General features: G+C 36.3%; 2 protein-coding genes across 7 annotated transcripts in view; one reads left to right on the forward strand and one right to left on the reverse strand.

Annotated features, from left to right (window-relative positions):
- Positions 1 to 20,629, forward strand: part of DACH2 (dachshund family transcription factor 2) — a 672,286-nt gene that overhangs the window by 8,733 nt on the left and 642,924 nt on the right. The window lies entirely within an intron of this gene.
- LOC103889071 (elongation factor 1-alpha 1-like) lies at positions 3,015 to 4,172 on the reverse strand. The gene is made up of 2 exons (XM_009235024.4): positions 3,608 to 4,172; positions 3,015 to 3,573 (listed from the first exon to the last, which is right to left on the reverse strand). Exons 1-2 carry the CDS (start codon positions 4,008 to 4,010, stop codon positions 3,089 to 3,091), a joined length of 888 nt encoding a protein of 295 aa, XP_009233299.1. The 5' UTR covers positions 4,011 to 4,172; the 3' UTR covers positions 3,015 to 3,088.

Raw genomic sequence — 20,629 nt, forward strand, 5'->3', positions numbered from 1 at the left:
AAAGTTTAAAAAATAATAAGCCACAGTATTTTTATTGCTATATAATCTTTTTATTTTTAAATAAATTGACTGTTTAATGGTGTGTAATGTAGTGTGTATACAAAGGTATATAGCATTCGATTGCAATTGTGTACAACCATCTTATCAGGTTGCTGGCAACTACTAGCTAGTAACAGCATTTGGGCTACATTTAGTCTATCTGCTATTTATGTGATGGGTTAAAAAGAAAAAAGTAATATTGATCTGTCGCCGGATTAAAGTTTGAAATGGGCAACAGCCTGAACACAAAAGCCTTTTTTTTATGATTTCTCAGCTTGCCATTGATCTAGTTTTATTGCATTCATTATTTATTAAAAGAATTTGCAAGCTAAACATAACGTTAAGCTAGTTTGCACACAGGGACCGCACTTAGGAAATTGAATGGAAATTGCATTAGAGATGAACATCTGTGCTATTTTTCCACTCATGTGTTTATGGGTTTGTATAAAAGGTGTATTGGATTAACAGTTATAACCATTATAGCTTACAACAATATGTTAGTTTCTGAGCTTTCAGTTATTTTGAGAGAAGTCTCTCTCTCATGTTTGTCTAAAAAGTATAGTACTATCATCACAAACAATATTAATTATGTATTTATTTTTATGAACAGTATTTAGAAAAATTTATTTTTATTATCATACTGTTAATGCATTATGTATGTTATGTATACATTATGAGATATCCTGCTATACTGAAGTAAAAACATTTTGAAAACACATGTAATTATCATATAAGACTGTACTATCTCTTAATGGCCTTTGGTAACAGGGTATATAGGTGCAATTACAGAGCACCTATTTTAAGAATCTTGAGTTTAATGCCATATTAAAGCATACTAAATTTACAGAAACTATATAAAAACTTTAATATGATAAAAAAAGATCATCCATAAAATATTATATATGTAGTCGAAGCCTTGATCATTCTAAAATGATAGTAAATGTGCAGACACTGAAGACTTGCTCTATATAACACTACTGATGATAAGATGGGATGCATTATGATATGGTTCCCTTTTTGGGTTCAATCCAAGGAAGTTTAATTACCAAACCTCAAGTTGACCTCCCCAGAGGACATAAGTTAGACGGCAGTGCGTATGGGTTTTTTGTGTGTGTGTGTGTTTTGTTTTTGTTTTTGTTTGGGACAAGGTCTGGCTCTGTCACCCAGGCAGGAGCGCAGTGGCAACCAGTGAGTATGTCTTTTGCTGTATTGTCTTTAAGCTGTAGACGTTTGGAAAATTCATGTCTATTTAATTATTGGAATTTAAATAAAAACTTCTTCACAACCATTTTGATCGCTCATGATTAGATTTGTTATGATAGCCTGTGTGTGTGTGTGTGTGTGTGTGTGTGTGTGCGTGTGTGTGTCTATCCAGCACTTATTAAAGGTATTCTTTGTGGTGCCAGGCAGTGGTCTAGGTGCTAGGTGCTGTGAATGAAATGAACAAAACAGTCTGTTCTTTCATGGACCATACAGACTACCATCATCCTATCGTTAGCTTAGGGTATATAAGCTGTATTATCCCTCCTATTATATTTACTAAATTATGAAATATTTGAGATTACAAAATTTTGCCACATCTATTATTGAATAATCCTTAAATTTCCTTTCCCATATCTGCCTCATGCATTATATCAGTAAACATTAGACTCTTTTTCAGTCTTCAGAATTATACCAGAAAAGTCCAACTAAAAATAGTCAGTTATTAAGATACAAAACAAGGTATTTTAGTTTTATGAGTGCAGAACGTGTTCTTATCTTATAAAGTACACATAAAAAGGAGCATGAAATAAAACATGTATTTCCACTTAAGAATGACCATAGTTAATTGACTTTAGTAACTTTTTATGATATATATTTGTTAAAAGGGATATGAATTCTTAAAATTCATAAAGTTAATCAATCCATGAGACACATGTTTTTGTTATAAAACATGCAACTGTGGATTTTTAAAAAAATTTGTTAAAAAGCTTGCTTTGATTTGTGTTAAGTGTTTTAAACTAGTAAGATCCTCAATCTTAGAGCATCATTTGCTTTGCATGTGGTCCTATCCAATATTATGCCAAAAATTAAAACAGAGATGACAGTTGTTTATTTTTGTTCATCCAGAGTACATGGACCCTTAAATATGTTACATTTAAATGTAAATAACTTTACAAAACCAGATTATTTGCAAACACGTATAATTAAATGTTTAATGTTACTGTTAAGCTTGCTGCTTTGAAAATATCCTGTAATCTGCTAAACTTCTAAATTTATTTTGTAGAAAAATCTGTGAGTTCCCTCTAGGTTTTTATCTGAGGTATGCAAAAGGGGAATTTGTTCATAGAAAAAAAATTACTCCATAGTACATTTTATGCAAAGCATACAATCTTTAGGTCTCACTTTATAAGCCAATTAGCATATTCACTTTAAACATGATATTTTCCAATTCAATTCATTTCAACAAATATTTAGTAAGCACCTGCTATGTGCAAGGCTCCTTATCAGGGGAAGTGGTGATACTAAGAACTTGCCACATTCTTATTGTCTCATCTCCAGATTATCTAGGTTGAGTTTTATTGTTTCATGGTTAACTCTCAGCTAACCTACATTAGTGGAAGGAAGAGTACACAATACATATAATTCAAAAACGTGGAAAATTAAAATAACATTGATTTGGCTTTGCAGTGGATTATAAAATGTTCTCAGCATATTTACCTGTCTAAATATATTTTACTTATTCTAATATTAAATTTTATTTACCTTTTTCTCATTAAACTCTGTTTATTGGGTCTCAAAATTGTGTGACAGATTTTGATCAAGTTGTTTCCATTAAAAAGTACTGATTTTAAAAACTAATAACTTAAAACTGCCACATGTAAAAAAAAAAACAAAAAAAAAAGTGGTCCACAAAACATTCTGCCTTCCTTCTGAAGATTTTACAATGCATTGTTATCATTAACCAGTCTTTTACTATTAAACTTAAATGGCCCATTGAAACAAACAGTTCAAAGACTCTTCTTCCACCACTGATTAAGACTGGGGTGACAGGTATTAGGGATAATATTCATTTAGCCTTCTGAGCTTTCTGGGCAGACTTGGTGACCTTGCCAGCTCCAGCAGCCTTCTGGTCCACTGCCTTGATGACACCCACAGCAACTGTCTGTCTCATATCACAAACAGCGAAGTGACCCAGAGGAGGATAGTCTGAGAAGCTCTCAATACACACGAGGTTGCCAGGAACCATATCAATGATGGCAGCATCAACGGACTTCAAGAATTTAGAGCCATCTTCCAACTTCTTACCAGAATGGTGATCAATCTTTTCCTTCAGTACAGCAAACTTGCATGCAGTGTGAGCCATGTGGCAATCTAGTTCTGGGGTATAGCCAGCAATGATTTGGCCTGGATGGTTCAGGATAATCACCTGAGCAGTGATGCCGGCTGCTTTCCTTGGTGGGCCATTTTTGCTGTCACCAGCAATGTTGCCACAACGAACATCCTTCACAGACACATTCTTGATATTGAAGCCCATGTTGTTCCCAGGAATAAAGCTTTATTTCATTTCACTCGAAGCTTTATTTTATTTCACTCAAAGCTTCCTGGTGCATTTCAACAGACTTTATTTCAGTTGTAACATCGACTGCAGCAAAGGTGACCACCGTACCGGGTTTGAGAACACTAGTCTTCACTTGACCACCAGGTACAGTACCAATACCATCAATTTTGTGGACATCCTGGAGAGGCAGGCGCAAGGGCTTGTCATTTGGACCAGATGGTGGTAGGATGCCATCTTTACAGGTGACTTTCCATCCCTTGAACCAAGGCACGTTAGCAGTTGGCTCCAGCATGTTGTCATCATTCCAACCAGAAATTGGCACAAATGCTACTGTGTTGGGGTTGTAGCCAATTTTCTTAATGTAAGTGCTGACTTCCTTAACGATTTCTTCATATCTCTTCTGGCTGCAGGGTGGCTCAGTGGAATCCATTTTGTTAACACCAACAATTAGTTGTTTCACATCCAGTGTGTAAGCCAGAAGGGCATGCTCACTGATCTGCCCATTCTTGGAGATACTAGCTTCAAATTCACCAACACCAGCAGCAACAATCAAGACAGCACAGTCAACCTGAGATGTCCCTGTAATCACGTTCTTAATGGATACAGTAGTCATTACAGATGTTAGCAGATCAAAACCTGGCAAATTACATGAGGCCAGTTATTAACTTTAACACACCTTCCTGTGTTCAGAGCCCCTAAATAACCGTCTTCCTTCAGTTAAATAAAAATTTCTTGACACCAGAGGAATTATAGCTTTGGGTTAGAATGCATTGATGAGTGTAACTCTAAATCAGATTTTTGTGAAGCGTTCCTACTCTGTGAAGAGAATAATTAATTGATTTTCAGCTTGCAATTAAGAAAAGGAACATTATATAGTCTTGATGCTGATTATATCCTGTCAAGAGCAGTCATTTTCATGATGGGCACATATAGAACATTGTGACCTCTAAGGAGAGTAGTAACTGCTCCAGTGATTAATTGGTATACGTACATTTGATATAGCCACATTCTTACATTTGCAGTTCTTTTGGGTTGTTCCTTGTCATGCTAGAGGACTGACAGGTTTTTGTTATTTTAGGGGCATGTTCTTTTTTATAAAGTCATATGATGTTTACATAATCCCTATTCTGCCACAATCTAAAGCTTTTATTATTCTTCCTTGTTTTAAAGTGAAAGCAAGTTTATCAAGAAAGTAAAGGAATAAAGGAATGACTACTCCATAGGCAGAGCAGCCTAAAGCTTTCATTATTCTTTACAGTTTTGTCTCATTGAATGGAATGGCAGATATGCTGTGTATTCAGTTTGGTATTTTGTTTCATTTTTTTTTAATTTTTATTTTTTTGTTTCCAAGATGGTTCTCAGTTTTTAAATGTAAATAAAATCCAAGAATTCCTTTTTTTTGAGGTCCTTCTCTACATTAGTGGGAAATGTGTAAAAGCCTTTGTGCCATATGGATTCATGTTCCTTCAAAGAAGGGGCAGTGAAGCTCAATAATTTAGTTTTCTGTTTAGTTAGGAAGCCTCTTGATTTTACAGACAGGTGGAGTATATTTGGGTCATGTTAGCATTGACGGAGTTCTATTTGGGAATGAACAAAGGAATGAAGCTAAAAAAGGGTGGAGAAAACTTGGTGAGAAAATGTTTCTAATGTAAATAGAGAATAGACCAGGAACTAACTGATAGGTGGGAAGTAGGCAGTATAGAGTGTACTGATAAAGGCATATCCATAGAGTTCTTGAATGAATTATCCCTTTTAATTGTCTTCATTTTAGTGGTAAGATTAATCAGATTAATAATGAACAGGAACAAAGGACATACAAATATTAGCTGTGAATAAAAAGAAAAAAACACTGAAGGCAAAATGTAGAAATGTTATTCCATTTGAGGTGGCATTAAAAACCTTAATAAAACATTTGTATACATGTTGTATTAAAGTAATATTCGTTTAGTATTCTTGTAAATGTTACTTTAATTAAAAAATTATAAAGTGTCCATTTACATGTCCTTGGTAAATGTTCTTACTATTCCTGTTCTGTTTGCTTGATTCTAGCTTACCATAGCACATTTTTGAAACGTGTTGAGAATAAATTATTTATATTTTTGTATATACACTTTTTTAGGTAAAAGTTTATTTTTAAGTTATTTTTTAAAATTTTTGTGGTTACATAGTAGATGTATGTATTTATGGGGTACATGAGATATTTTTATATAGGCATGCAATGTGAAATAACCACATCATGGAGAGTGGGGTATCCATCCACTCAAGCATTTATTCTTTGAGTTATAAACAATTTCATTACACTCTAAGTTATTTTAAAAAGTACAGTTAAGTTCTTATTGACTCTAGTCACCCTATTGTACTATCAAATAGTAGGTCTTATTCATTCCCTCTATTTTTTTTGTACCCATTAACCATCCCCACCTTCCGTCCAGCCCCTCACTATTCTTCGAAGCCTCTGGTAACCATCCTTCTACTTTCTGTGTCTATTAGTTCAATTGTTTTGATTTTAAGATCCCACAAATAAGTGAGAACATGTGATGTGTGTCTTCCTGTGCCTGGATTATTTCACTTAGCATAATGATCTCCAGTTCCATGCATGTTGTTGCAAATGACTGGGTCTCACTCTTTTTTATGGCTAATAGTACTCCGTTGTGTGTATGTACCACATTTTCTTTTTTTTAATGTTTATTTTAGGTTCAGGAATACCTGTGAAGGTTTGTTACATAGGTAAACTCATGTGACTGGGATTTGTTATACAGATTATCTCGTCACCCAGGAATTAAGCCCAGTACCCAATAATAATCTTTTCTTCTTCTCTTTCTCCTCCCACCTCCCTACTCAAGTATATCCCAATGTCTGCTGTTTACTTTTTTGTGTTCATAAGTTCTCATCATTTAGCTCCCACTTATAAGTGAGAATATGTGGTATTTGGTTTTCTGTTCTTGCATTGGTTTGCTGAGGATAATAGCCTCCAGCCTCCCACAAAAGACACAATCTCATTCTTTTTTATGGCTGCATAAAATTCCGTGGTGTGTTATGTATCACTTTTTTTTAATCCATTTCTGTCATTGATGGGCATTTATGTTGATTCTATGTCTTTGCTATTGTGAATAGCGCTGCAATGAACAGACACGTGCATGTGTCTTTATAATAAAACAGATTATATTCCTTCGGTTATATACCCAGTACTGGGATTGCTGGGTCAAATGGTAGTTCTGCTTTTTGCTCTTTGAGGAATCACCAAACTGTTTTACACAATGGTTGAACTAATTTACACTCTGCCCAACAGTGTATAAGTGTTCCCTTTTCTCCTCAACCTCACCAGCATGTTATTTATTTATGTATTTTTTGCTTTCTAGTAATAGCCATTTTGACTGGTGTGAGATGGTATCTCATTGTGGTTTTGATTTGGTTTCTCTAATGATCAGTGATACTGAGCTTTTTTCATATGCTTGTTGGCCACATGTCTGTCTTCTTTTGAAAAGCGTCTGTTCAGGTCCTTTGCTCAATTTTTAATGGGGTGGTTTGTTTTTTTCTTGTAAATTTGCTTAAGTTCCTTATAGATATTTGATATTACCTTTATCAAATGCATAGTTTTTGAATATTTTCTCCCATTCTGTAGGTTTTCTGTTTACGCTGTTGATAGTTTCTTTTGCTGTGCAGAATCTCTTAAATTTAATTAGATTCCACTTGTCAATTTTTGCTTTTGTTGCGATTGCCTTTGGTGTCTTTGACATGAAATCTTTGCCTGTTCCTATGTCCAGGATGGTATTGACTAGGTTGTCTTCCAGGATTTTAATAGTTTTGGGTTTTACATTTAAGTCTTTAATCCATCCTGAGTTGAGTTTAGTATATGGTGTAAGGAAGGGGTCCAGCTTCAGTCTTCTGCATATGTCTAGCCAGTTATCCCATCACCATTTATTGAATAGGGAGTCTTTTGCTTATTGCTTGTCTTTGTTAGGTTTGTCAAAGATCAGGTGGTTGTAGGTGTGCGGCCTTATTTCTGGGTTCTGTATTCTGTTCCATTGGTCTGTGTGTCTGTTCTTGTACCAGTACCATGCTGTTTTGGTTACTGTAGTCCTGTAGTATAGTATGAAGTTGGGTAATGTGATGCCTCTGGCTTTGTTCTTTTTGCTTAGGAACGCCTTGGCTATTCGGGCTCTTTTTTGGTTCTGTATGAATTTTAAAATAGTTTTTTTTTCTAGTTTTGTGAAGAATGTCATTGGTAGTTTGATAGGAATAGCATTGAATCTGTAAATTGCTTTGGGCATTGTAGCCATTTTAATGATATTGATTATTTTGACCCATAAGCATGGGATGTTTTTCCATTTGTATCTTTTCTGATTTTTTTTGAGCAGTGTTTTGTAATTCTCTTTGTAGAGATCTTTCACCTCCCTGGTTCATTGTATTCGTAGGTATTTTATTCTTTTTGGGGCAATTGTGTACCACATTTTCTTTATCCATTCATCCGTTGATGGAACTTAGGTTGCTTCCAAATCTTAGCTATCGTAAACAGTGCTGCAATGAACAAGGGAGTGCAGGTATCTCTTTGATATACTGATTTCCTTTCTTTTGTGTATATACTCTGCAGTGGTATTGCGGGATCATATGGTAGCTCAAATTTTAGTTTTTTGAGGACCCTCCAAATTGTTCTCCATAGTTATTGCACTATGGCGGAATTTACATTTCCGCCAACAATGTACAAAGGTCCCCTTTTCTCTACATCCTCACCAGTGTTTATTATTGCCTGTCCTTTGGATATAAGTGATTTAAATTGGGGTGAGAGGGTATCTCATTGCAGTTTTGATTTGCATTTCTCTGATGACAAATGATGTTGGGCACCTTTTCATATGCCTGTTTGCCATTTGTATGTCTTCTTTTGAGAAATGTCTTCTCAAATCTTTTTCTCATTTTTTTTTGATTGGATTATTAGATTTTTTTCATATATAGTTGTTTGAGCTCCTTATATATTCTGGTTATTAATACCTTGTTACATGAGTAGTTTGCAAATATTTTCTTCTATTTTGTGGGTTATCTCTTCACTTTGTTAAATGTATCCTTTGCTGTGCAGAAGCTTTTTAACTGGATGTGATCCCATTTGTCCATTTTTGCTTTGGTTGCCTATACTTGTGGGGTATTGCTCAAGAAATCTTTGCCCAGACCAATATCCTGGAGATCTTTACCAAAGTTTTCTTGTAGCAGTTTCACAGTTCGAGGTCTTATGTTTAAGTCTTTAATCCATTTTGATTTGATTTTTGCATATGGTGAGACATAGGGATCTAGTTTCATTCCTCTGTATATACATTTCCACCTTTCCCAGCTCTCTTTATTGAAGAGATCGTCTTTTCCCCAGGGTGTATTTTTGGCACCTTTGTTGAAAATGAGTTTACTGTAGGTTTGTGGATTTGTTTCTGGGTTCTCTATTCTGTTCCATTGGTGTATATGTCTGTTTTTATGCCATTAACATGCTGTTTTGGTTCCTTATAGCTCTGTAGTATAATTTGAAGTAAAATAATAAAACTCTTCTAGTTTTGCTTTTTTGGTTAGGATAGGTTTGGTTATTCAGGGTCTTTTGTGGTTCTATATAAGTTTTAGAATTTTTTCTTTTTCAGATTGTTCACTGTTGGCATATAGAAATGCTACTGGTATTTGTACGTTGATTTTGTATTCTGTAACTTTATTTAATTTATCAGTTCTAACAACTTTCTTGTGGAGTCTTTATGTTTTTCCAAATATAAGATCATATCATCTGCAAACAAGGATAATTTGACTTCTCCCTTTTTAATTTGGCTGCCCTTTATATTTTTCTCTTGTCTGATTGCTCTAGCTAGGCCTCCAGTAATATGTTGAATAACAGTGATGACAGTGGGCATCACTGTCGTGTTCCAGATCTTAAAAGAAAGGCTTTCAGTTTTTCCCCATTTAGTGTGATACTAGCTGTGGGTCTGTCATATATGGCTTTTATTATGTTGAGATATATTCCTTCTATCCCCAGTTTTTTGAGGCTTTTTACCATGAAGGGATGTTGGACTCACCAAATGCTTTTCTAGCATTATTTGAAATGATTACATAGTTTTTATTCTTTATTCTGTTGATATGATGTGTCAAAATGATTGATTTGTATATGCTGAACCAGCCTTGCATCCCAGCGATAAATCCCATTTGGCCATGTTGATCTTTCTAATGTATTCCTGAATTTGTTTTGATAGTATTTTGCTGAGGATTTTTGCATCAAATTCATAGGAGATATTGGATTGCAGTTTTCATTTTTTGATGTGTTTTTGTCTGGTTTTGGTATCAGGTTAATACTGGCCTCATAAATTCAGTTTGGAAGTATTTCCTCCTCTTCTATTTTTCGTAATAGTTTGAGTAGTATTGGGTTTCGTTCTTTTTAAAATGTTTGGTAGAATTTATCAGTGAAGCCTTCATGTCCCAGGCTTTTCTTTACTGGGGGAATTTTTATTACTGCTTCAATGTCATTACTTGTTATTGAACTGTTCAGGTTTTGGATTTCTTTCTGTTTCAATCTTGGTATGTATGTATCTAGGAATTTCTTCATTTCTTTTAGATTTTCCAATTTATTGCCATATAGTTGCTCATAGTAGCCACTAATGATCCTTTGGATTTCTGCAGTATCCATTGTAATGTCTCCTTTTTTCATTTCTAATTGTATTTATTGGGATTTTCTCTTTTTTTTCTTAGTTAGTCTGGCTAAAGGTTTGTCAATTTTGTTTAACAAATCAATTTTTTTGTTTTATAGATCTTTCGTTTTCTATAATTTCAATTTTATTTCTTTCCTAATTTTCATTATTTATTTTCTTCTACTAATTTTGAGTTTGATTTGCTCTTGCTTTTTAAGTTCTTTTAGGTGTAATATTAGATAGTTTATTTGAAGTTTTTCTTCTTTTTTGATGTACGCACTTACAGCTATAAACTTCCCTCTTATTATTGCTTTTGCTGAATCCCATAGTTTTGGTATTTTGTGGTTCTATTATCATTTGTTTCAGTACAATTTTAGTTTGCTTCTTAATTTCTTTATTGACCCACTGGTCATTCAGGAGTATATTGCTTAATTTCCATGTCTTTGTATAGTTTCCAAAATTCTTCTTGATATTAATTTCTAGTTTTATTCCATTGTAATCAGAGAAGATGTTTGATATTATTTCAAGTTTTTTGAATGTTTTAAGACATGTTTTGTGATTTAACATATGGTCTGTCCTTGAGAATGATCCATGTGCTGAGGAAAATAATGTGTATCCTGCAGCTCTTGGATGAAATATTCTACAATTGTCTATTAGATCCATTTGGTCTATAGTGCAGATGAAGTCTGATGTTTCATTTCGGATTTTCTGTCTGGAAGATCTGTCCAATGTTGAAAGTAAGGTGTTGAAATCTCCAGCTATTATTGAATTTGGGTTTATCTCTCTCTAGCTCTAATCATATTTTCTTTATATGGCTGGATGCTCCATTATTGGGTGCATAGTTATTTACAATTGTTATATCCTCTTGCTGAATTGACCCCTTTATCATTATATAGTGACCTTCCTTGTCTCTTTTTATAGATTTTGTCTTGAGATTTATTTTGTCTGATATAAATATAGTGACTCCCTTGCTTCTTTGATTTCCATTGGCATGGAATATTTTTTCCTATCCCTTTAGTTTCAGTCTTCGTGTGTATTTATAGTTGAAGTGTGTTTCTTGTGGGCAACGGATCAATGGGTCTTGTTTTTTCATCCATTCAAACACTCTTTGTGTTTTGATCAGAGAGTTTAGTCTATTTACATTCAGTATTCTTGATAAGGACTTATGCCATTTTGTTATTTGTTTTCTTGTCTTTTTTTTCCTTCCTTTCTTTGTCTAGTAAGGTGACTTTCTCGGTGATACAATTCAGTTTTTTGCTTTTTATTTTTTGTGTCTCTTTTGCATGTCTTTTGGTTTGAGTTTACCATGAGCTTTGCAAATACTATCTTATAACCCATTATTTTAAGCTGAAAAAACTATGCTTTGCATAAAAAAAGACAACTAATAAAAACACTATGCCATAACTTTGTCCCCTTGCTTTTTAACCTTTTGTTTTTTCTATTTATATTTTATTGTACTATGTCTTGAAATGTTGTCGTTATTTTTTTTCATTGGTTTGTTGTTTAGTCTTTTTACTTATGATAAGAGTAGTTTACACACCACATTTACAGTGTTACAATATTCTGTGTTTTTTTGTGTGCTTATTATTACCAGTGCATTTTGTACCTTCCAAACCCTTACTTATTGCTCTTTAATGTCCTTTTCTTTCTGATTGAAGTATTCCCTTTAGCATTGCTTGTAAGATAGGTCTGAAGTTGATAAAATCCCTCAGCTTTTGTTTGTCTGGGAAAGTCTTAAATTCTCCTTTGTGTTTGAAGGATATTTTTACTGGATATACTATTCTATGGTAAAAGTATTTTTCCTTCAACCCTTTAAATATGTTCTGCCACTCTCTCCTGGCCTGTAAGATTTCCACTGAATAGTCTGCTGCCTGACATATTGCAGCTCCATTTTACGTCATTTTTTACCTCTTACTGCTTTTAGGATCCTTTCTTTTTCCTTTGGGAGTTTGATTATTAAATGCATTGAGATAGTCTTCTTTGTGTTACATCTGCTTGGTGTTCTATAACATTCTTGTACTTGGATATTGATATCTTTCTCTAGGTTTGAGACATTCTCCATTATCTTTTTGAATAAACTTTCTACCCTTATCTCTACCCCTATCTTCTCTTTAAGGCCAGTAGCTCTTAGACTTGCCCTTTTAATGCTGTTTTCTAGATCCAGTAGGTATGCTTCATTGTTTCGTATTCTCTTTTTTTGTCTCCTCTGTGTATTTTCAAATAGCCTGTCTTCAAGCTCACTAAGTCTTTCTTCTGCTTGATCAATTGCATTTTCAGCTCAAAATTTGTGCTTGATTATTTTCGATTGTTTTAATTTCTTTGTTAAATTTATCTGATAGAATTCTGAATTCCTTCTTTGCATTATCTTGAATTTCTTTGAGTTTCCTCAACAAGGCTATTTTGAATTCTCTATCTTAATGGTCACATACCTGTTTCTCCACAATTGGTCCGTGGTGCCTTATTTAGTTCATTTGGTGAAGTCATGTTTTCCTGGATGATGTTGATGCTAATAGATGTTCTTTGATGTGTGGGTATTGAAGAGTTAGGTATTTGTTGTAGTCTTCACTGGGCTTATTTGTCCATCCCAAGAAGGATGGCTTTCCAGGCACTTGAAAAGACTTGGGTGTTGTGATCTAAGCTGTGTCTGCTTCAAGGGCACCCCAAGTCTAGTACTGCTGTGGTTCTTGCAGGCTCATAGAGGTACTGCCTTGATGGTCTTGGACAAGATCTGGGAGAATTTTATGGATTACCAGGCACAGACTCTTGTTCTTTTCTCTTACTTTTTCTCAAACGAAAAGCATCTCTCTCTCTCTGTCTGTTCTAGCCACCTAAAGCTGGGGGTGGAGTGACACAAGCACCTCTGTTGCCACTACCGCTATGACTGCACTGGGTCAGATCTGAAGTCATCACAGCACTGGTTCTTACCCAATTTCAGCTGTAACAACTCCCTGGCTATTGTCTATGTTCGCTTAAGGCCCTGGGGTTCTACATTCAACGGGTGACAAAGCCAGCATGACCTGTGTTCTTCCCTTCAGGGCGGCAAGGTCCTCTTGGCCTAGTGTGGGCCCAGAGGTGCTGTCAGGGATTCAGGTACTACAGTCAAAGACCTTAGAAGTCTACCTGGTGTTCTATTGTATTGTGGCTGAGCTGGCCCTCAAATCACAAGACTTAGTCTTTCCCATTCTTTTTGCCCCTTTGCCAATGCAAAGGAGCCTCACTCCATAGCTGCTGCCACCCTAAGCCACAAGGAGGACTGCCAGACTACTGTTGATGTTCTCTTAAGTCCCAAGGACTCTTTAGTCAGCTTGTCATTGTTAATCTAAAATATCTGAGACAGGTCTCAGTCAATTTAGAAAGTTTATTTTGCCAAGGTTAAGCACGTGCCTGTGACACAGCTTTAGGAGGTCCTGATGACATGTGCCCAAGGTGATCAGGGCAGAGCTTGGTTTTCTACATTTTAGGGAGACATGAGACCTCAATCAATATATTTAAGAGGTACATTGGTTCAGTGCAGAAAGGCAGGACAACTTGAAGTAGGGAGGGGGCTTCCAGATCATAGCTAGGTAAGAGACAAAGAGTTGCATTCTCTTGAATTTCTGATTAGCCTGTTCAAAGGAGGCAATCAGATATGCATCTATCTAAGTGAGCAGAGAGATGACTATGAATAGAATGGGAGGCTGGTTGGCCCTATGCAGCTCCCAACTTGACTTTTCCTTTTAGTTTAATGATTTTGGTGCCCCAAGATTTATTTTCTTTTCACACGGTGAATGGTGCCCTATCCTGCTGTAGCTGAGCTGGTATTCTAAATGCAAGACAAGGTCCTTTCCACTCTTCCCTCTCCTCTCCTCAAGTGGGAGGAAAGGGGTGTGTCTCGGAACCAGGAGCCATGCAGCCTGGGGTTATGGGAGGGGTGATGCCAGCACTCCTTTGGCTGTCCCAGCTGGTCTCTCAGTATGTCATGCCTTCCCCCGCAACCACCCCCCGTCCATATCTCTGGGCCTAGTTCAGCACTAGGACTTGCCTAAGTGTTGCAGTCTTTATGGCCTAGATTGCCTTTCAAGGTTACTTAGAGACTGAGAGCACTTTGGCCCTCAGTGGCGAGGTTTGCTGATGCTCCAGTCTGGACAGCTGGGATTGGGGATTCCCCTCTTACTAGGGCTGGTTTAAATGCGTCCTCCATGGGCAGCTGTAAGACGAGTTTGGTCTGGGATTTTTCTGCTCTAACATGACAGCACCGAGTTCAGTGCCTCACAATTGCTGTGTTCTCCCTCTCCCAGCACCCAGAGATGCTCTCTGACCCACATGCTGCTATTGCTGCTGGAGGGTTGGGGAAGGGTAGCATTAGCAATTCAGGACTTTTTTCTATCTCTTCGGTGTCTCTTTCAGCGATATGAAGTTAAAATTAGATACTATGAGTGCTCACTTGATGTTTGGTTCTTATGAAGGTTTTTTTTCTGTGTAGATAGTTGTTAACTTGTGGCGCTTTCTATTCGGCTATGTTGCTTTGCCTTGAGAACGAGTTTTTTTTAAAAAGGATTAAAATTTGCCTTTGGGTACACGTGTGAAGTTTTTATTGTATTCAGTACTAACTAAGTTCGCATTTCAGGGAGTAATTTGAACAACTGCATTCGAGGTTATTTAATGAACATTACAATTTGAATTCAAGAACACTAGCATGGCATTTTTGTCACTTTTGCAATTAAGTAAAGTTTAAGTATTTACTAAAACCCTTTTGTCTAAAACTATATCTGAAAGTTTAAATTACTATCAAGGTTTATAGTTTATACAGTGCTTTCACATATACTGGCTCATAAATCTGATCCTTAGAAGTGTCTGTTTTTATAATTTTGTGGTGAAATTTCTAAATTTTTATAAATAAATGGCTGATTACAACAAGGCATGTTTGGAGATCACTTAATCTCATTTAGACTTTTTTTTACTCAATGTTAAATCAGCATCATCCATTGTGATAATGAAGCCGACAATGCTTCTAGGAAGTAATAGTATCTCATGGTCTGCGGCAGTTCCCAGGCTGCAAGGTGTATTCACACACTATCTGAGGTTATTCTCACAACAATCCTATGAGGCAGATCACCCCATCTGAAATGTAAGTGAGAAAATGGAAATGTAGGCAAGTAAAATGAATTACCTGAGGCCTCACAGTCTATTACAGGCAGAGCCAATTCTTGAATCTAAGTCTTCTGTTGTGCTTCCTCTGGTACGTTATCCTCTCTATGCTGTCTCTTGAATGATGGGCTTGAGCAAACAAGTTTAATTACGTGGTGGATTGTTCTATATAGTCAGGGAATTATGGAAAATCTAGTGGTGGGAATTAGGGATAAACAAAGTAGAAGAAGAGAGAAGCACTACACAGGAATTTCACTGTAATTTCTTTAAGGTGCATGCCCTGATAGGAAATACTGCCTTTTAATGATGGTGTCTTCAGAAATACACTAACAAAGATCCTTTGAATGGAGACTCAATTCCACATGCATTTACAGAAAGGTTTTGGGAATCAACAAAAACTTAATAGTTTGAAAGAAAAAGTAAAAGGACATAATTCAAGAAAGTGTTTAGAGACAACAGCATAATATTGAAGTATAAAATTTAAGTATAAAACTGAGATCCAGTTACTAAGAAAATATGAATTATCCTTTGTGTCCAAAATACTATGCTAGGATCTGTGGATGCTTTCAGAAAGATTTAAATCTTATTGTAGAGAAAACACATACACGTATAAAAAAGATTACCATTCATTCATTTACTCATCAAATAGTTATTGGGTGTACTCTGCGTCAGGCACTCTTCTAGGTGCTTGGGATACATCTGTTAAAAAGAAACAGGCAAAGACCTCTTCCCTTGAAAAAGAGATTATATTCTAGTGTGTGGTATTGTGGATGTGGAAGACAATAAATAATATGCATACCAAAGTAGGAAATTATATTACATGTTAGAAGTGGTAAGTGCTATGGAAAAATAGAGCAAGTAGAGCAAAGTAGAGGTATGGGAGGATTGGAGTCAGTTGCAGTTTTAAATAGGATGGGCATTGTAGGCTTCATTAAGTATGTGAGATTTGTTCACAGTCTTGAAAGGGAGGGTAGTTAGGCAAGTAGAATCTGGGGAAAGTGTGTCAGACTGAGAGAACCGTTGGACCAGAAGCCAGGAGCATACCTGGAAGGTTTGAGGAATGTTAAGAAGCCTGCAAGAGTGAATGAGGGGAGAGTGTTCATAATGGAGTAGGAAACAGATCATAATGGTAATGTTGGGGAGTTGGCCACATGGATCCTTTTAGACCATTTTGAAGACTTTGGTTTTTTCCTGAATGAAATGGATTATTGCAGTGTTTTAAGCAGGAGTATAGGAGGATCTGACTTAGATTTTGAAAGGATCGCTCTGGCTAGGTTGAGAATAGGCTCATATAAGGCAAAGGTAGAAGCAGGATGCTATTGCAGTGAACCATGAGAGAGATGGCAATGGCTTAGACCATAGTGTTAGAGTAGAGGTGATAACAGTTGGGCAGAGCCTGGATAGGTTTTGAAGGTAGAACCAACAGCACTTCATGATGGATTAGATGCTGGGTGTGAGAGAAAGAAAAGAGTCATGAGCAACTCCAGGAATTTGACATATGCAACTGGGAGGCTGAAGTTTCCTTCATTTGGGGGAGGGGAAGCTGGAGGTAGAGTAGGTCAGGGGGCAGAGTTCAAGAATACAGTTTTTTTTTTTTTTTTTTTTTTTGAGACAGGGTCTTGCTCTGTCATCCAGGCTGGAGTGCAGTGGCATGATCATCGCTAACTGTAGCCTTGAATTCCTGAGCTCAAGCGATCATCCTGCCTCAGCCTCCTGAGTAGCTGGGACTACAGGCAAACATCACCGTGGCCAGGTAATTTAAATAATTTATTTTTTAGAGACCTGAGTCTCACTGTGTTGCCCAGGCTGTTCTTGAACTTCTGGCCTCAAGCGATCCTCCTGCCTTCACCTCCCAAAGTGGTGGGATCACAGGTGTTAGCCACCATGCCCAGACTATTTTTAAAAATCTCCCTATGTAGATTGTAATGTTCTTGATCTCAGATACTATGGTTGATGATCTTTGTATTTTCCATAGTACAGAGCCTTTTGCCCATAGTTGATGTTCAGCAAACATTTGTAGAATAAATATTGAACTAAGAAACTTCTGTGATGAGGTGTGAAGATAAATGTAGTCTTTATGGATCCAGTATGCAAACTATTAGATATAAATTACAAGCATGTTTGAAAAGCTTTCTTCAATTCTTTTCTTTTTATTTTTAGAGACAGGGTCTTGCTGTGTTGCCCAGGCTGGAGTGCAGTGGCATGATCGATCATAGCTCCTTGCAGCCTTGAACTCCTGGGCTCAAGTTATACTCCTGCCTCAGCCCCCTGAGCAGCTAGGACTACAGGTACATGCCACCATCCCCAGTTAATTATTTTTAATTTTTTTTGTGTAGAGAAAGAGGTCTTGCTATGTTGCCCAAGCTGGCCTTGAACTCCTGGGCTCAAGTGATTCTCCCACCTCAGCCTCCAAAAGCACTGGGATTACAGGTGTAAACCACCATGCCCAGTGTCTTTTACCTCTTTAAGTAGAGATGTAGAGTAGGCATTAGATATACAAGTTCAGTGTTTGGGATAGATGTCTGGACAAGAGATATATGCTTAGGAGAGGAATGACTGTAAATAGAAAAGAGTAGAGTTTCAAGGACTGAGTCCTGGGTCACACTGGCCTAAAGAGATCAGAGAGAAGAGGAGGAATCAGCAAAGAGCCTGACAAAGAACATCCAGTCAGATGAGAGGAAAACTAAGAGAGAATTATGTTCTGAAAGCTAATCAAAAACAACATATCCACAATGAGGGAATAATCAGCTGTGTCAAATGCTGTTAATAAGTCACATGAGAATTGGCAATTGGATGTGGCAATGAAAGTCATTGGTAATCTTGATGAGAAAAGTTTTGATAGAGAAGTGGGAATGAAAAGTTTGAGTGGCATGTGTTTAAGAAAGAATAAGAGGAGAGGAAGTGGAGTATCAACAACTCTTTCCAGGGATTTGCTGCAAAGATAGCAAATAACTTAGGGTTGGCAGGAAGTAGCGTGAAAACAGTGGATGTGAGGGGAGGGGGTCATGAGGTTATTTTTTTATGATGATGTAAGGCGTAATAGCATATGCTATTAGGAATAATCAAGTAAAAATGAAATTAATGTTGTGTGAAAGAAGAGTATTGTTGAAGTGATATTCCTGAATAGGAAAGAGTGGATGGGATCTGATGTACAAGTAGAAGTATCTTCCTTTAGACAGAAGCAAGATTAGTGCATCTACATTAACAGGTGGGAAGGCAGAGTATGTAGATGAAGATTCTAGTTGATACAGTATTGGGTCGCCATGGAAGTCCTCTTCTAATTGTTTCAATTTTCTCAATGAAGTGGGCAACAAGATCATCATTTCAAAATGAGGATTGGAAAGGAGGTATTGCTGTGAAATAGCTATCTGGGTAAGTATTAGAGTAAACTATTAAAAGAAGTTTAATATGACTGCCAGGCAACATTAAGTGCCCATTAAGGTTGTGGTCATAAATTCAAAATGGTCAATGTGATTGTGTGTTTTAATTTCACCACGTAAAGCTGTGTCAGTACTGGTGCAAAGTAGGCAAATAATAGTATTTAATTAGAATTGTGGTTTTGCTAAGCAGTATGAGTATAACAAAGCAAGAGTGGCAGAAGAGTTGAGGGTTTATGCAAAAGGTGATGTAGTGAATGAGAATACATTTTAAATCATTTAGGTAGAAAGAAGATATCAAGGAGGTGAGAGGCAGTGATGGTATTTTCAATGAATTGGAATTCCAAGAAGGGGCCAAAGGATTGTTGGAGTCGGAGTACTAGAAGGAATGAATAAAAGAGATATTGGTGGTCAGAGAGTAGGATACACCAAATTAAGAATATGGAAGAGTTGCAGTTATTGGTAATTACAAAGGTTAGGATATGGGCTTGAGTGGCTGAAGCGCAGAGGACAAGACCTTTGGAGGAGAGGAGGTCAAGAAACTGAAAGGCTAGAGTGTTGGGATTATCCTCCACATGTGCATTGTTTATTGAAGTGTCTAAGGATTAAGAGAGGTCAATGTATCTAAAATTTTGTACTATATATAATAATACTATCAGATTTTAAGTTGTTAAACAATAATTCTTAATTTCTAAAATTTAAAAATTAAAGTTGTTGGAATTAAGAACTCTGAGAACTTGACTGAAGGTATTGTTTTCAAACTAATCCACATTCGCCATTATATGAAGGTTTGAATATTTATGCTAATAATCTCTGATTTGTCATGGGCATGCTGTGCTTCAGTGAAGCTGTCTGAAGAATACTGTGAAAATAACATTTTCCAAATAATTGAATACATTTGCTTTACATCATTTAGTGTTAACATTATTTTCCAATGGAAGATTGTAATTTATTATAAACTGATTTCATACTGGGAATGTTATTGGTGTGTTTGTTGATCTTATTAGTACGTCGTGTATTCAGGAAGAGTAAATTAAGTTCTCACTCTTGTTTTAGCACATTACTATTTTAAAATTTTTGGTTTTAATTTTCGTGGCTACATATTAGGTGCGTAATGGGGTACATGAGGTATTTTGATACAGGCATACAATGGATAATAATCACATCAGAGTAAATGGGGTATCCATCACCTCAAGCATATGTTCTTTCTTTGTGTTACAGATAATCCGATTATACTTTCTTAGTTAATCTGAAATGTACAATAAATTATTGTTGACTGTAGTCACCATGTGGCAGCACATAACTGTCTTACAAAGAGTACTACAAATCTGTTAGATACAGTGAAGAACTTAGAAACAGTCATGATCCTTTACCTATAGATGCTTCATAATGCATTCAAAGTGGCAGAAACCAAATCAGTATATATTTTTAACACCTGAGTCATTCATTATTAACCTCACATGGAAGCTACTTAGACAGCTCTTGCTGTAGTCACCACTTCTCACAGATAGTCTTTGACTACTCTTGGGATTTCTGTGACCTTGGAGGTTTGGCGATGAAGAAATAGTTAAGCTTTAAATCAGGTTCTCATGTGAAATCATTGCAGAGCAAAGTTGAGAAGTTGGCTATCTCAATCTTGACTCCTTGCTGATTACCTAGGAAACAAATTTTCTCTGGTGGGGCTTGTCCAGTCATTCACCTGGCATCTTAATAGAGTATTTGGAAAGGAGGTTTTGGTCAGCATTTGCAAACTCCCATTAGATCCTATCACTGATTCTGAGTGAATTTTAATTTCTGCAGCTGGAGAATAGCAAGGGAAGCCATATGTAGTAACATCTGCTATTAAGGCTCTTGTTTAGGGAGAAAGAAGGCAGTTTTATTGTTAAAATTTTAGTTTTGTGGGA

The sequence above is a fragment of the Pongo abelii genome, chromosome X (assembly GCF_028885655.2).
Source record: "Pongo abelii isolate AG06213 chromosome X, NHGRI_mPonAbe1-v2.0_pri, whole genome shotgun sequence".
NCBI classification, from domain to species: Eukaryota; Metazoa; Chordata; class Mammalia; order Primates; family Hominidae; genus Pongo; species Pongo abelii.